This window comes from Triticum dicoccoides, chromosome 3B, assembly GCF_002162155.2.
Source record: "Triticum dicoccoides isolate Atlit2015 ecotype Zavitan chromosome 3B, WEW_v2.0, whole genome shotgun sequence".
NCBI lineage: Eukaryota > Viridiplantae > Streptophyta > Magnoliopsida > Poales > Poaceae > Triticum > Triticum dicoccoides.
The window spans coordinates 750776134-750792408 of record NC_041385.1 but is presented as its reverse complement, the minus strand read 5'-3'; the positions used below and the strand labels follow the sequence as shown (position 1 = coordinate 750792408).

Here is a 16275-nt window from a genome sequence, read left to right as displayed (position 1 = left end):
GAATCGACCGATCGATCCCCGGTGGCGGGCCCGCCCGAGCCTGCCTGCGCCAACCCACGCGCTCGCCTCTGCGACCACCCACGACCGCCACGACGACCGGCTGCCGTGGAGCCGGGGTCATGTCACGTGACCGCCCGCGCGCGCCAACAGTGCCGGCCGCGGGGCCCACCTGTCGGTGCCCGCGCCTGCCGGTCACGCAGGACGGGCGGGGGCCCGCGGGTCAGCCGGGCAGGCAAAGATTCCACGTCCTCCTTCCCGGCCACGAGGCAGACTCCGGACGGTGTTCGTCACCGCCGTCGTGGTCGGCGTCACGCTCCGTTCGCTCCTCCGGTGCAGGCCCAGTCAAAGCTGCCCGCTGGTTAAGCGTGTAGTCAGATAAACTTACCAGTCCTGGTAACATGTTTTTTTCGAGTAATAATAATCCTGGTCGTGGCATTTCGGGGGCGCCCGTGGTCAAAGCTTTGCTCACTCGGTCCTCCAGGACCAGTATGCATGTACGTGCGCAATCCCTGGCTGGTTGGTTGGTTGCACCCGCCGTGCCGCTCACTCCCTCCCCACTTCCGGTCACTCGTGACCACGCCACGATCCATCTCCGTCAGTCAACACCCTCTCCCAGCCATGATTAGCAGCAGTGGTATATGCTAAACAGTGGACGGGATCACAGAAGAATCCACGCACTTGGTTAAGAAAAAGCTTCCCACGAGGACGGGCCGTTCATCACAAAAAAAAAAAGATACGTACGAACGCTGATCTATTGGCACTTCTGTTGGTTGTTTGCATGGTTCATACGATACGAACCTGTGGGCTGTGGCGCGTTGGTATCGACGCCCGTGCCGAGCCTATCGCCTCCCCCTCCGGCCGCCGGAGCGGGGAGGAAACGAACGGGACTTGCTTGCACACAAGAGAGACCTCGCGCACGCCCCCCACGGCCGTTGCGGTTGCTTTACCGGCACGGCGGCTGGCTCCAGCGTGTCACTCCCTTCCACCTCTCTTCCCAGCGGCGTGGACCAACAGCACGCGCGCCACAGGTCGCCCAGCCAACCGAGACAGATACACACACGCAGTAACACAGACAGGCATACAAATACAGAGCACGAGGCCAAAACGGACACCTCCACCGTCGACCTCATCTCGGTCTCGCCGGCGGAGATGGCACGGCACCTAGTGGCAAAGAGATTGGCGCTTTCTCCCCACGGAGAGGGACGGGCGGGGCAAGCTGGTTGGCCCGTGTTTGTTTTCCACGGGAACGGAAACAGGGCCGAGACAAGGGAGGCATGCCAACCAGCGACGGCCACCACCACCAAGTCCGCGACGCCTTTCTTTGCCCCCTTCCTACCACTTTCACCTCCCTCGTACCAACCAACCCGGCACCAACACCGCCACTGCGTCGACCGAACAGCAGCCCGATGCGTCCACACCAACGGCCTCCATTTGGCGCCGGCCTGTAGTCCCCCACTCGGCCAACGACAGATGAGGCCAGGCAAGGGACCCACCGGAGCCACTCAGCCGAACGGGTGGATGGACGGACGGACACGCTTGCCTTCCACTGCTCCGTGGTATGTATCCATCCATCCGACTGATAAATCAATCATGCCGCCCACAGCGGATCAGTTGTGCGTGCGTGTGGGATTGCATTGCGATTGCACATACGGTGCCCAGCGCCCATCATGCGTCCCGGGATCGATACAGACAGCGACGGGCCACCGCACAGCACCACCACCGGGTCTCGTCCCACACACTCTATAGCCATTAATAGTACTACGTGAATGACTTATTCACCTAGACGGAGGTAGTACATTAAACAGGATCAGACGTACATATACCATCGTCTTTGCCAGTGTTTTACTACTCCGGAACAGCTACTGCGGGTCGGTTAAATAATACAGGGTACTTGCTTACGTACTTACTAACGCTAGCTAGCAAGGTAGATAAATATTTACATCAGGGTGGTTGGGGGGGGGAAAGAGGAGGGAGGGCTAAGGATCAAGCATGCATTCAAGCAGGGGGCAGCGACAATAATAAATCTTGGCCCTAAATCTTACTGCCAAGAGCAAGCAAACCAGCGGATAAACAATCGCGCAGCGCAGCAAAGTCGCTCTTCTCTCTCTCTACATTACCTAGCAAGTAATAACTAAATCCAAAGGGTTGGGTTGGGTTGTCGTTGCTGCATCACAAGGGGGAGGGGGCGATCACCAAAAGACATCAGGAGTTACTTCATTGGCTGGCTGGCTGGCTGGGACCCGAGCGAGGGCAGGACAAAGCTCCCCGTCCGATACCTCACCTCATGCCTCAAATCGGCTTAACGCAACCTGCAGGCACCAAGGCCAACAACGACCCAAAGGTTAGTCGCTTTCGGTGATGCGAATCATATCATAGCAAAAACAATAATATCCTGTGACCATGCTTGCACGATCAGGAATCCACCGAGGGAGTTAAGGTCAAGTAGAATTTGATGCATTTGAACGACATCAGCTTAAACCAATAGAAAGGATTCGGGAGGCACACATACCTAGTTGCCTAGTTATCTAAATGGCTTGACGTGGCGAGATGAGCCTTCTCGTTTGCGCCATCAGCATCTCCAGAACCTTCTTCCTTTCTTGGGGCAGATGATTTCGAGTTCATCTTCTGGACCTCCTCCTTGGTGTAGATAAAGATCTTGCGCACTATGTTGCAGAACTCCCTGCTCACAAAACAATGCAGTAAGTAACAGGAAGCGGATTTGTGTGACGTTCGTATCAAAGCAAGCACGAAGATAGATAGAGGGCTTACTCCCATGGATCATCTCCCACCAGCATCATGTCACCCTCAGGATCAGTATACACAATCTGCCAATCTTTGTTTGAAGACATCAGTTCACCATCAAACTCAAACATCCTGTCTAGCTCAGCTGTGAGTTCGTCATAGTCACCAAACTTTGACAGATCCACTGATCTACCAAGTGCAACACCTTGCTTGTGAACCTGCAAAACCATGGGGAGTATCATAAAAGTTAGTGGTCGGACCAAACAAATAACGCAAGAATACACGATTAAGCAGACAGGATAGTGCAATTGAATTCAGCTACCATGTATACAGTATTTAAGAATGTGCGAACACATAGTATCCTGCTATATCTTGCTCATAATAACATAAGTAACAAAGAGATTCACGCACAGAGGCAACAGATTTATGACAAAGTGCTCAAGGCTTGCTCAACTCAGGTTGTAAATAGCAAGTATATTGACCAGCATATGGCATGAACATAAAGAAAGCATGACAATACCTTTGTGCAACTCCTTGTGGAAGCACCATGGGACTTGCTTTGGACGTCTTTCGAACTGTGAGGAGCTTGCTGAATGCTTTTTTCATTCTCAGTAGTCCCAGCAGTGCTTACGGACAGCTCAGGAATACAATCAGCGTGTGTATGCTGCAGTTGAGTTAACGATGCGGATGCTTGAATTTGTAGCACAGGCTCGTGGATTGCAGCCATTGAGGAGCTCAAATGGTTAGAAGGGGTGCTGGTAGTATCAACTTTAAACCCAAAAATCTTGAAACCACTGCCTTCTCTTGCTTTCTCCAAGTCAACAGGAGCTATTGATGCGTGAGGCCGGATCACTCGGGGTTGTTCAACCGGGGAGAACTGCTGCTGCCTTAACCAATTTGATGGGTGCTCTTCAAATCTGAAACCTTGTGACTGATCTCTTGGATTACCGTACACGGTGCTTTGGCTATTCCAGAAATGAAACTCATTGGCCTCTGTCTGCATCTTTGTGTACGGGTCTGAGAAGTGACGAGCAGAACTGTGATCCTGGAACTGGTTCTTGAATGAGCCATGACGATTAGGAGCCTCATCAAAGGTCTGCATGAAGAAGCCCTGGGAATCACCAAAAGATTGAGCACCAGAACTAGCATCACATCTTCCCAGCTGCATCCAATTATCCATAGAGGGCCTCTGCTGAAACGCGGATGCATGGTTTTTTCCGATGTTGGGGGATGGAGACCACATCATAGGCTTCTGAACAGTAGCATCAGAGTCATTGCTGGCAGTCAGGTTGTTGGTCCTCAAGGTCATGTGCTCTTGACCTTGCAAGACCATGTTATTTTGATTTCTTTGTTGTGCTTGAGCAGAATCCATATCAATCTTAGTTGCACCTGCAAATGGCAGCAACATTTCAAGAGCGTCACATTTGGAATTATATTTTTTTCATCAAGCTTCTAGTAAGACTAACGAGCTTATATGATTACCTTCTTTTGTGAGAACAGATGATTCAGGAGAAACTGGAGGAACATTTGGTCTAGGTCTTTTGACACGAGAAAGAGGAAGCGGGTTAACAGGAGGTGATGAAGCAGGCTCTATTTTCCAAGGAGAGACTCTATCTGGACGAGGAATAGTTGACGGCTCATCCCAACGCACCTATGTTTCAGAAGAAATCCTCCATGAACATGTCACCCTTCAAGTTGTACAAAATAACAATAGTGATCAAACAGTTACCTTAAGGGATCTCCAGTTTGATTCAGGCCACAATTGGTCAAGATTTTCACTGCCAACTATAGTACCAGTAAACCTACATGACAATGGAAACAACAGATTAGAAATGATCTACTCGGTGCTGTTGGGGGATCTTGCACACAAAACTATACTTGTAGGGAAAGCAAATACAACAAATAATCACCTCTGCTCTGGTGCCTCTTCGCCTTCAAACCTCATCCTGAATCTCATCCCAATTGAATAATTGTTTTTCACAGACTCCATATATTGATCATATGGTATAATGAACTCTGAAGGGCTCGTTCTAGAATCAACCAAAGATTGGACACAAGTGTAAGTACTCAGAATGAGCCGATGGGAACAAATATTACATATAGAAGAGTATGATTGCCGTAGACATGTTCATACCTAGGTTTGTAGTAGACAGTGAACATGCTTTTCGTGTTGATGGCGTGCCATGCAGTTGCAAGGACTCCAAGGTGCATGCTATGACTAGATATGACTGAAGAAGGCACGTTGGACAGCTGTCTCATAGCCCTCCTAACACCAACACGAAGCTCACCACTCTCTCCTCTGCATGGAGCACAACACATTTAGCACCGGGTTAAGAAATGTTATGCTGGTGATCAAGGAAACAGCAACAGACCTGAGGAAAATGAAGGCATCCCCGGCTACAAGCCTTTTGGAACTGACAAACACACTCCAACCGCTCTGAAGGAGATGCCTCCTAGGTTGCCCTGTTGATTTGCACTCGGTTAACACAATTATCATCGATGCCATCAACATCATCAAGTACAAGATAAACCCTCACAATTTATAGACAGATTTGATGCGTAGATGTGTTGGGGTGTCACTGATTGCTAAGCTACAACCAAATGGTCTACTGAATTTATCAGCTTCAGATCACACACACTGGCATACATGGCGATGTAAAACTGGCACAGATCAGAGCAAGGCAAGGAACAAAAACTTACCACGGAAGATGTGGCGGAAGCGCCAGTCCATGCCATGCAGATCCTTTGCCACAAGCTCTTGTGTTGGAGGCGACTGGGTCATGTCCTGCCAAATAGATCAGGTCAGCAAATGCCACAAAACCGAAGGCAACAAGCCCCATACGCATAATCTGGTGTAGAATGGACACATACCAGGGGAGGGAGGCACTCGTCAGCGTGGCGGCGCAGCACGGAGAAACCGCCATGCGTGCTGGTGTCGGATGCCGTCAGAGTCTTGCAGAAGGACCGTACTGCCGGCCTCGGAGGCGTGGCGCCCGTCGTTGAGGTCGACTTGTCCACCGCCATCTCATTTTGCTGAGGAATTACAGGGAGAGGAGGGAAATTAGCACCTCAAGCGGAAGAGGACGAAAATCCCCAAAGTTTGAACCCAGCGAAATTCACGGTAGAGCTTACTTCGGGCTCCGGCATGAGCATGACCTGCGCGTAGACCTCGTCGGTGTCCGCCTCCGCCTGGCAAAATCCCTCAGACAAATCAGCTGACCGAATCGAATTTCCCGGCAAACGAACAAGTAGAAGACAATTTTCCTAAGGCGGGGCGGAATTGAGCAAGGGAAGCGGGCGAGAAAGGGGAGGGGTTAAGCAGGCACCTTGAGCTCGACGTTGATGACCCGGCAGAGCAGCTTGGAGGGCAGATCGTAGAGGCGCATCTGGTTGCCGGCGACCTGGTTCATGGAGGCCTCCACCTGGAAAACGAAAAACACCGCGAGAGACAAGCAAATTCAGCGCGCGAACCGAAGCAGAAGAGCCTCCCCGCACCAAACCGCGAGGCGGGGGTAGAATTAAGCGAGGAGGAAGGGAGGGGGGCGGGCTTGACCGACCTGCTCGATGTGGCCCTGCGGGAAGTAGAAGACGAGGTCCCCGACGCGCGGGACGGTGACGAGCGGGCCGGCGCAGGCGTGCCAGAGCTCGTCGTAGAGCGGATCCCCTGCTCGGAAAACCAGCGCCGGTAAACGTCAGTAACCAACGAGGTGGAGGATTGCGGCCCTGCTGGCCAGATCCGGAAGCCTGCGTACCTGCGGAGGGGGCCTGCGGCGGCGCCATGGCGGCGGGCGGCATCTGCTGCTGCTGCTGGCCGGCGGCGTGGCGGGAGGAACCCTAGCCGCTGCGCGAGGCGAGGGGGCGAGGGTGGGGTGGGAGATGGAGGAAAGGGGAAGCGAGAGGAGAGAGGAGTAGTAGTAGCGGAGCGGCAGTAGAAAGAGGAGAGGGGAAGGAAATGTTTTGTGGGGAGGACGGGAGAGGGGATATGGGGTAGGCGGATTTGGTGGTGGTCTCTTTGTAGGGGGTAGAGAGAGAAACACACTCACCCACGCGCAAAGCGGAGGAGAGAGAGAGACAGACAGACGGGCGCCCGAGCCGGGTCGACGGGCCGGGAGCCGACCCGTCAAGCCGAGCCGACTGTGGTGGTGGTGGTGCTGGCGGTGCTGGACCGGTGGCGGTGACCGGACCGCGTGGACGGGGGGTCGGGTCGGGGTCCGGCGGGCTCGGTGGCGCGCGGTGGGGCCGGGGTCGTGGTCTGCGCTGCGCTGCGTTGCGTGTGCGGGGGCGGCCTGTCTGGTCTGGTCTGACCGGGGTGCAGCGAACGGGGTGGGTGGGCGCAGCACTGCCGCTGCCGCACCTACGGGACAGCTTTTTACGACCGAGCCCCATTCATTTCCCGCTGGGACGCGCCAGCCAGCCAGTCAGTGCCGCCCGCCCGGCCTCCACACGCGCGCCACGCCCTCACCTCCTCTCCTCTCCTCTCTCTGAAAACATTTATTTTTGGATCATGTCTCTTTTTTTCTAATAAATGAAATGAACGTGCTTCGGTTTCGTAGAGTGAAGCGAGTAAATTGTCGCCAGTTTCACTTGCTACCGTCAGGCGTTGCGATCCATTTAATTATATTAACCGCAAGTAAATCGAGAAGGATATAAATTAACAGCATATACAACTACTCCTAGTACTTGTGTTCTAAATTATTCCTCTCCTTATTTTTGTGGGCGTTGATTTGTCAGGAGTTGGGGGGTTTGTATTCGTGTGTGTACGCGGGTGGTAACAAGCTCGCTGTTGGAGCAAAAGGATGGGTATTTCCTGGTGGATTGATGTGGACGTGCGAGGCGCCTGCTTTGCTTCCTTTCGCCACTTGTTTGCGTCGCCCGGTTTTTCTGCACAGACTCGTCGATCGGGCGACAAGGCCTTTCTTTCTTGGGCTCGGGCGGTAACGCGATAAGCACACATGACGGCAGCACATGCTTTTCCGTTTCCTCTTTTGCGGGTGGTACACACTGCGGTGTTGCAAACGGCTCAACGAGATGGGGTTACTGACTGATTAATGCGGGGTACTCGACTCGACCCAAACGAAAATCAGTGTGGAGCGACGTGGATGTCTGGGTGTTATCCTTCTTTTCGAGAGAGGGGGGAATGGACGATGATGATGATCAATGAGGCCACCGCCCCTTCTTCTTTTGCAGACCGAATAACTATATTATGCTTTGCGGTGTTTATTTGTCTGTGGCCAATTTTCGTTGCCGTGCCTGAGAAATTAAGAGAATGATTTGGAATCTTGATGTACACTCTCCATCCCTGCCTGGATAAACGTATTTTTGAACGACGATGTCCTGCAATATGTGTCATTGCCTTCTAAAACAATTTACGTTTTCCAATTTTACCTGTGTGCTTCCGAATAATTTTACTTCCTGGCGTCGTATGCGAGGACACGCATTTACTATCGCAAGACGGTAGAGCCGTAGAGGTGTGATCCCCGCAGCCTACAATCTCTCATAGCCGTTGTCATCCACCAATACCCCCTCCGCCCAGTTGCTGAGACAAGTGGATGTAACGAGTACATACGAAAATATAACTACCCGAAGACACGTCCCCAAGCTTTGTGTGCTGAAGTTTTCAAATTTTGGGTGAGATCACGATGGATGAATGAATAAGAAGCGGCATGGCACTAAGCTTGGAAATGCCCAAGGTAAAAATCAAGGAAGACTCGAGCTTCTAAGCTTGGGGGATGCTGTAGGATCTAAAGTATGTATAGAGGGAAGGTGATTAGACTGCTTGACCAAATAAAACCTAACTCTTTCCCAATTTTAGCTGTGGGCGGATTTTAGCAATTCTAACAAGTCAAGCATCACCTTACACATGCAATTCTACGAGTATAGCAGCGGAAAGTAAAACATTGCACATGTAAGTAAAGGAGGGGTTTGGAGAAGACAAACGCAATGGGGACACAAAAATTTTTGGCGTGGTTCCGGTAGGTGGTGCTATGGTACGTCCATGTCGATGGAGACTTCAACCAACGGAGGGTAATGATACGTCCATTTTGCATCATGCTTTTATATCAATATTTATTGCATTATGGGCTGTTATTACACATTATATATCAATACTTATGGCTATTCCCTCTTATTTTATAAGGTTTACCATGAAGAGGGGGAATGCCGGCAGCTGAAATTATGGCTGGAAAAGGGGCAAACATTGGAAACCTATTCTGCACTGCTCCAAAAGACCTGAAACTCCACGAAACTTATTTTTGGAATTAATAAGAATTATTGAGTGGAAGAAACACCTCAGGGGGCCCACACCCTGGCCAGGAGGGTGGGGGGCGCGCCCACCCCTACTGGGCGCGTCCCTGTCTCCTGGGCCCCCTGGTGGCCCTCCGGTGTCCATCTTTATATGAAGGCTTTTACCCTGAAAAAAATTATGGGCAAGCTTACAAGACGAAACTCCGCCGCTACGAGGCGGAACCTTGGCGGAACCAATCTGGACACTTCCCTCCAGGAGGGGGAAATCATCACCATCGTCATCACCAACGATCCTCCCATCGGGAGAGGGTCAATCTCCATCAACATCTTCACCAACACTGAAAGGATCGATACGGTTGACTAGAGGGGGGGGGGGTGAATAGGCAACTAACAATTTTTAAGCTTTTCTTTAACAATTTAAACCTTGCGACAAAGTAGGTTGTCTAGATATGCAACTAAGTGGACAACCTATATGATGCAATGACAACTAGCACACAAGCAAGCAATAGATACAACACAAGTAAGCTTGCAAAAGTAAAGGCACGAAATAACCAAGAGTGGAGTCGGTGAAGACGAGGATGTGTTACCGAAGTTTCTTCCTTTTAAGGGGAAGTACGTCTCCGTTAGAGCGGTGTGGAGGCACAATGCTCCCCAAGAAGTCATTAGGGCCACCGTAATCTCCTCACGCCCTCACACAATGCGAGATGCCGTGATTCCACTATTGGTGCCCTTGAAGGCGGCGACCGGACCTTTACAAACAAGGTTGGGGCTATCTCCACAACACTTGGAGGCTCCCAACACCACCACGAAGCTTCACCACAATGGAGTATGGCTTCGAGGTGACCTCAACCGTCTAGGGTGCTCAAACACCCAAGAGTAACAAGATCCGCTAGGGATTAGTGGGGGGAATCAAATTTCTCTTGGTGGAAGTGTAGATCGGGGCCTTCTCAACCAATCCCGAGCAAATCAACAAGTTTGATTGGCTAGGGAGAGAGATCGGGAGAAAATGGAGCTTGGAGCAACAATGGAGCTTTTGGGGGAAGAGGTAAGTCAACTTTGGGGAAGAAGACACCTTTATATAGTGGGGGAAACAATCCAACCGTTACCCCCCCAAACAGCCACGCACAGAGCGGTACTACAGCTTGGGCAGGGCGGTACTACCGCTGATAAGCGGTACTACCGCTCCCTTCCAGTGGTACTACCGTGCTAACAAGGAATGCAGGGTCCTGGCCCCAGAGCGGTACTACCGCGGAAGTATTGGCGGTACTACCGCTTGGAGCGGTACTACCACCCCTACTGCCGCTACTAGTACCGTAAAACCCGACACGAAAAACAGCGGTCGAGAATCGAGGCGGTAGTAGCCCGGAACCACCGCAGTACTACGGCCGAAGTTCGCAAGCGGTACTACCGCTCGGGGAGCGGTACTACCGCTTGACGTGCTTCGGCAGTTCTACCGCTGAGGACCGCGGTACTACCGCTGGGACAGGACAGGCAGGCACAGATAGGAAAGATAGCTCCAATGAAGCGGAAAGAAGCATCGGGTGTGATAAGGATGTGTACGTGTTGATTCCACCCTAGCCTTACCAAAGCGGATCCCCTCTTGATAGTACGGTGACTCCTACGAAACTAGATCACCAGCAGAGAAACGAAGGAGCTACACCATCTTGAATAAAACACCGAGGGGAAGTAATCGTCTCGTGCCAAAGGATGAATCTCTGAAAGAACTCAACGCACACGATTAGTCCGCAAAAGCATTGTCATCAATCACCAAAACATCTTGGGGATAAATATGCCCTTACAATCTCCCCCTTTTTGGTGGATTGATGACAATGCGGGATTTGCACAAATAGGAAAGATATAGGATAGGCGCAAAGCCCCACTGTCCTAAAATGTAGAAGGGCTCCCCCTGGATGTGTGATGTCTAGATAAGTGCTTTGGACTGCACGACACAGATACCAGGATCAACGCTCCCCCTACATTTTAGAGACCAACTACATAAGCAGGATATATGAGAGCAACATAGATAACATGATAAGCATGCAACTCATAAGCTAGATAGACATAGATAATGATACTCGAAAGATAAGGTAGCATATGTCTCACACCATATGACTGGAACTTAGGTCTCACTGACACAAACCAGACACAAACCAAACAAGGCAAACTGCGAGAAAACACAGAAGACGGAAGACACAACACAAATCCCTAAACTCTCTCCCCCTTTGGCATCGAGACACCAAAAAGGAGAGGGAGTGTTGCTACAGCTCCAGGTGATAGCAAGAGAGGGACTCAAATATCAGGTCTCAGCGAGATCGTCTGTGCCACCATCGTTGGTCGAGAAGTGCTCGGCATCAGAATCGGTCCACGGGCAGTGCTGCTGAATCCACTCCTCCTCCTCAGTAAGCTGGTCCTCAGATCCACTGTTAACGGTGGCACCCAACTGACGCATGAGCTCCTTGTGACGACTACGAGCCTTCTTCTCACCCACATGAGTCGTGTACTGACCGTGAGCCTCCATGCAGAACAGCTTCTTCATCTTGAGCTTGAGCTTCTTTGCCCAAGAGGGCTCTGCCGCAGAAGGCACATAGTCATCATCATCCTCAGCCTCAGCCTCAGCCTCCTCCTTGGTCTCCATGGCAGTAGAAGACGAAGGGCCTCCAGATTTAGGGACCTGAGAGCCCCAGTTGTCCTTCTTCCTCAGACGCTTGATGTCGTGAGAAACCAACTCTCTGGTCTCTAGCATCACCTTGGGATAGACACGATCCCAGGCCTTCTCAATAAGCAGCATGATGAGCGGACCATAAATCGTGCACTTGCGCTCGGAGATAGCAGATAAAAGCTCAGACCACATAACATGGGATATATCCAGGGACTCTCCGGTGTTTTGTTCCTTCTCACGCTGGCAGAAAAGAAGCATGTCCACGAGATAAGAATGAATCATATCCAGATTCCCGATGCGAGGGAAAAGAGTCTCATGGAAGACACGGTTAATAATGTCCAGAAAGGCAGGCAGCTCATATGTTTCCTTCTTCGTCTCAGGGTTGATCTTCAAAGTGCAGTAGGGCCATAGAGCTTGCTTGTGAGTGGAGGTGGTGTTGTGGTGTGGGCGAAAGCCGACAGGAGACGCAAGCCCTTGATCTTCCACCCCAATCAATTCCATGAACGCCTTCCACTTGACTGAAAGCAACTTGCCATTGGTCATTCAAGTCAGTGTCCTGTCCTCATCAGTTCCGAGATGAACCGTGGCATAGAATTGGGGCACAATATCAGCATCATAATCTTTGTTGAATTGCATGACACCAAGAATGTTCAGTTGAGTGCACATCTGAAGAGCTTCACCAAAGTATTTAGGATCCTTCTCCATATGGTCGATGTCGATGGAGTGCACGTTAACAAAGATGTTCTTCTTGGCCTTGAGAACATCAAAGAAGATGGCAAACTGAAACTTGTTCTAGAACGGACGGTTGACCAAAGTGGGATCTTGGTCTGCCTCATAGGGGTTGCGGCGACGTCTTGCCCAGAACTCCTTGGCTTGCATTTCTGGCACAGTTTTGCCAGATTGCTTCGGCTTGACACCAGGCTTCTTCTGGAGTTGGGGTGGAGGAGGAGCACTTGAGGAACCTCCTACAGACTCAGTTGTGCGGTACCGCTTTGACGTGGCACGGCCGGGGTTGATACGCCGAGCCTGATGCTCAGGAAGCTCATCACCTGGAACCACACACAAGAACACGCAAACAACCAGAAAGAACGAGCATAAGCCACCAAACACAACCAAAAAGGATCACTGATTTGTTGGAAATATGCCCTAGAGGCAATAATAAAAGGATTATTATTATATTTCCTTGTTCATGATAATTGTCTTTATTCATGCTATAATTGTATTATCTGGAAATCGTAATACACGTGTGAATACATAGACCGTAATATGTCCCTAGTAAGCCTCTAGTTGACTAGCTCGTTGATCAACAGATAGTCATGGTTTCCTGACTATGGACATTAGATGTCGTTGATAACGGGATCACATCATTAGGAGAATGATGTGATGGACAAGACCCAATCCTAAGCATAGCACAAGATCGTGTAGTTCGTTTTGCTAGAGCTTTTCCAATGTCAAGTATCTTTTCCTTAGACCATGAGATCGTGTAACTCCCGGATACCGTAGGAGTGCTTTGGGTGTACCAAACGTCACAACGTAACTGGGTGACTATAAAGGTGCACTACAGGTATCTCCGAAAGTGTCTGTTGGGTTGACACGGATCGAGACTGGGATTTGTCACTCCGTATTACGGAGAGGTATCACTGGGCCCACTCGGTAGTGCATCATCATAATGAGCTCAAAGTGACCAAGTGTCTGGTCATGGGATCATGCATTACGGTACGAGTAAAAGTGACTTGCCGGTAATGAGACTGAACGAGGTATTGGGATACCGACGATCGAGTCTCGGGCAAGTAACATACCGTCTGACAAAGGGAATAGTATACGGGGTTGCTTGAATCCTCGACATCGTGGTTCATCCGATGAGATCATCGAGGAGTATGTGGGAGCCAACATGGGTATCCAGATCCTGCTGTTGGTTATTGACCGGAGAGCCATCTCGGTCATGTCTGCATGTCTCCCGAACCCGTAGGGTCTACACACTTAAGGTTCGGTGACGCTAGGGTTGTATGAATATGAGTATGCAACAAACCGAATGTTGTTCGGAGTCCCGGATGAGATCCCGGACGTCACGAGGAGTTCCGGAATGGTCCATAGGTAAAGAATTATATATAGGAAGTGCTGTTTCGGCCATCGGGAAAGTTTCGGGGTCATCCGGTATTGTACCGGGACCACCGGAAGGGTCCCGGGGGTCCACCGGGTGGGGCCACCTATCCCGGAGGGCCCCGTGGGCTGAAGTGGGAGGGGAACCAGCCCCTAGTGGGCTGGTGCGCCCCCCCTTGGGCCTCCCCTGCGCCTAGGGTTGAAAACCCTAGGGGAGGAGGCGCACCACTTGCCTTGAGGGGTACTCCAACCCCCCTGGCCGCCGCCCCCCTTGGGAGATTGCATCTCCCAGGGCCGGCGCCCCCCTGGGGGCTTATATAAAGGAGGGCAGGGGGAGGGCAGCAGCACCCTGTGTCTTGGCGCCTCCCTCCCCCTACTACACCTCGTCCTCCTCCCGCAGCCGCTTGGCGAAGCCCTGCCGGAGTTCTGCTGCATCCACCACCACGCCGTTGTGCTGCTGGATCATCATCAACCTCTCCTTCCCCCTTGCTGGATCAAGAAGGAGGAGACGTCATCCGGTCCGTACGTGTGTTGAACGTGGAGGTGCTGTCTGTTCGGCACTTGGTCATCGGTGATTTGAATCACGGCGAGTACGACTCCATCATCACCGTTCTCTTGAACGCTTCCGCACGCTATCTACAAGTGGTATGTAGATGCAATCTCTCTCCCATGACTCGTTGCTTAGATGAACTCATAGATGGATCTTGGTGAAACCGTAGGAAATTTTTATTTTCTGCAAGGTTCCCCAACAGTGGCATCATGAGCTAGGTCTATGCGTAGTTCTCTATTGCACGAGTAGAACACAAATTTGTTGTGGGCGTGGATCTTGTCAACTTGCTTGCCGCTATTAGTCTTTTCTTGCTTCAGCGGTATTGTGGGATGAAGCGGCCCGGACCGACCTTACACGTACGCTTACGTGAGACAGGTTCCACCGACTGACATGCACTAGTTGCATAAGGTGGCTAGCGGGTGTCTGTCTCTCCTACTTTAGTTGGAGCGGATTCGATGAAAAGGGTCCTTATGAAGGGTAAATAGAAGTTTACAAAATCACGTTGTGGTTATTCGTAGGTAAGAAAACGTTCTTGCTAGAACCCAATTGTAGCCACGTAAAAGATGCAACAACAATTAGAGGACGTCTAACTTGTTTTTGCAGCAATTGTCATGTGATGTGATATGGCCAGAAGTTGTGATGAATGATGAATGATATATTGTGATGTATGAGATCATGTTCTTGTAATAGGAATCACGACTTGCATGTCGATAAGTATGACAAACGGCAGGAGCCATAGGAGTTGTCTTTATTTTTTGTATGACCTGCGTGTCATTGAAGGACGCCGTGTAAATTACTTTACTTTATTGCTAAATGCGTTAGCCATAGAAGTAGAAGTAGTCGTTGGCGTGACAACTTCATGAAGACACAATGATGGAGATCATGATGATGGAGATCATGGTGTCATGCCGGTGACGAAGATGATCATGGAGCCCCGAAGATGGAGATCGAAGGAGCTATATGATATTGGCCATATCATGTCACTACTATATAATTGCATGTGATGTTTATTATGTTTTATGCATCTTGTTTACTTAGAACGGCGGTAGTAAATAAGATGATCCCTTATAATAATCTCAAGAAAATGTTCCCCCTAACTGTGCACCGTTGCTAAAGTTCGTCGTTTCGAAGCACCACATGATGTTCGGGTGTGATAGATCCTTATGTTCACATACAACGGGTGTAAGACAGATTTACACATGCAGAACACTTAGGGTTAACTTGACGAGCCTAGCATGTACAGACATGGCCTCGGAACACAAGAGACCGAAAGGTCGAACATGAGTCGTATGGAAGATACGATCAACATGGAGATGTTCACCGATGATGACTAGTCCGTCTCACGTGATGATCGGACACGGCCTAGTCGACTCGGATCATGTAACACTTAGATGACTAGAGGGATGTCAATATGAGTGGGAGTTCATTAAATAATTTGATTAGATGAACTTAATTATCATGAACTTAGTCTAAAACTTTTGCCAAATATGTCTTGTAGATCGAATGGCCAACACTCATGTCAACATGAACTTCAACGCGTTCCTAGAGAAAACCAAGCTGAAAGATGATGGCGGCAACTATTTGGACTGGGTCCGGAACCTGAGGATCATCCTCATAGCAGCCAAGAAAGCATATGTCCTAGAAGAACCGCTAGGTGAAGCACCCATCCCAGAGAACCAAGACGTTATGAACGCTTGGCAATCACGTGCTGATGATTACTCCCTCGTTCAGTGCGGCATGCTTTACAGCTTAGAACCGGGGCTCTAAAAGCGTTTTGAGAAACACGGAGCATATGAGATGTTCGAGGAGCTGAAAATGGTTTTCCAAGCTCATGCCCGGGTCGAGAGATATGAAGTCTCCGACAAGTTCTATAGTTGTAAGATGGAGGAAAACAGTTCTGTCAGTGAGCACATACTCAAAATGTCTGGGTTGCACAACCACCTGTCCCAGTTGGAGATCAACCTCCCGGACGAAGCGGTCA

The 16275-nt window shown here is 50.5% G+C and overlaps 1 protein-coding gene across 1 annotated transcript; it reads right to left on the bottom strand.

Annotated features, from left to right (window-relative positions):
- Positions 1-1790: 1790 nt before the first annotated feature.
- On the bottom strand, positions 1791-6716 carry LOC119278258 (auxin response factor 4-like). The gene is made up of 15 exons (XM_037559617.1): positions 6495-6716; positions 6300-6406; positions 6069-6164; positions 5875-5931; positions 5614-5775; positions 5443-5527; positions 5115-5205; positions 4877-5041; positions 4653-4772; positions 4472-4544; positions 4225-4393; positions 3263-4131; positions 2770-2960; positions 2510-2680; positions 1791-2309 (listed from the first exon to the last, which is right to left on the bottom strand). The coding sequence occupies exons 1-14, from the start codon at positions 6535-6537 to the stop codon at positions 2518-2520; spliced, it is 2391 nt and encodes a 796-aa protein (XP_037415514.1). The 5' UTR covers positions 6538-6716; the 3' UTR covers positions 1791-2309; positions 2510-2517.
- Between the last annotated feature and the right edge of the window lie 9559 nt (positions 6717-16275).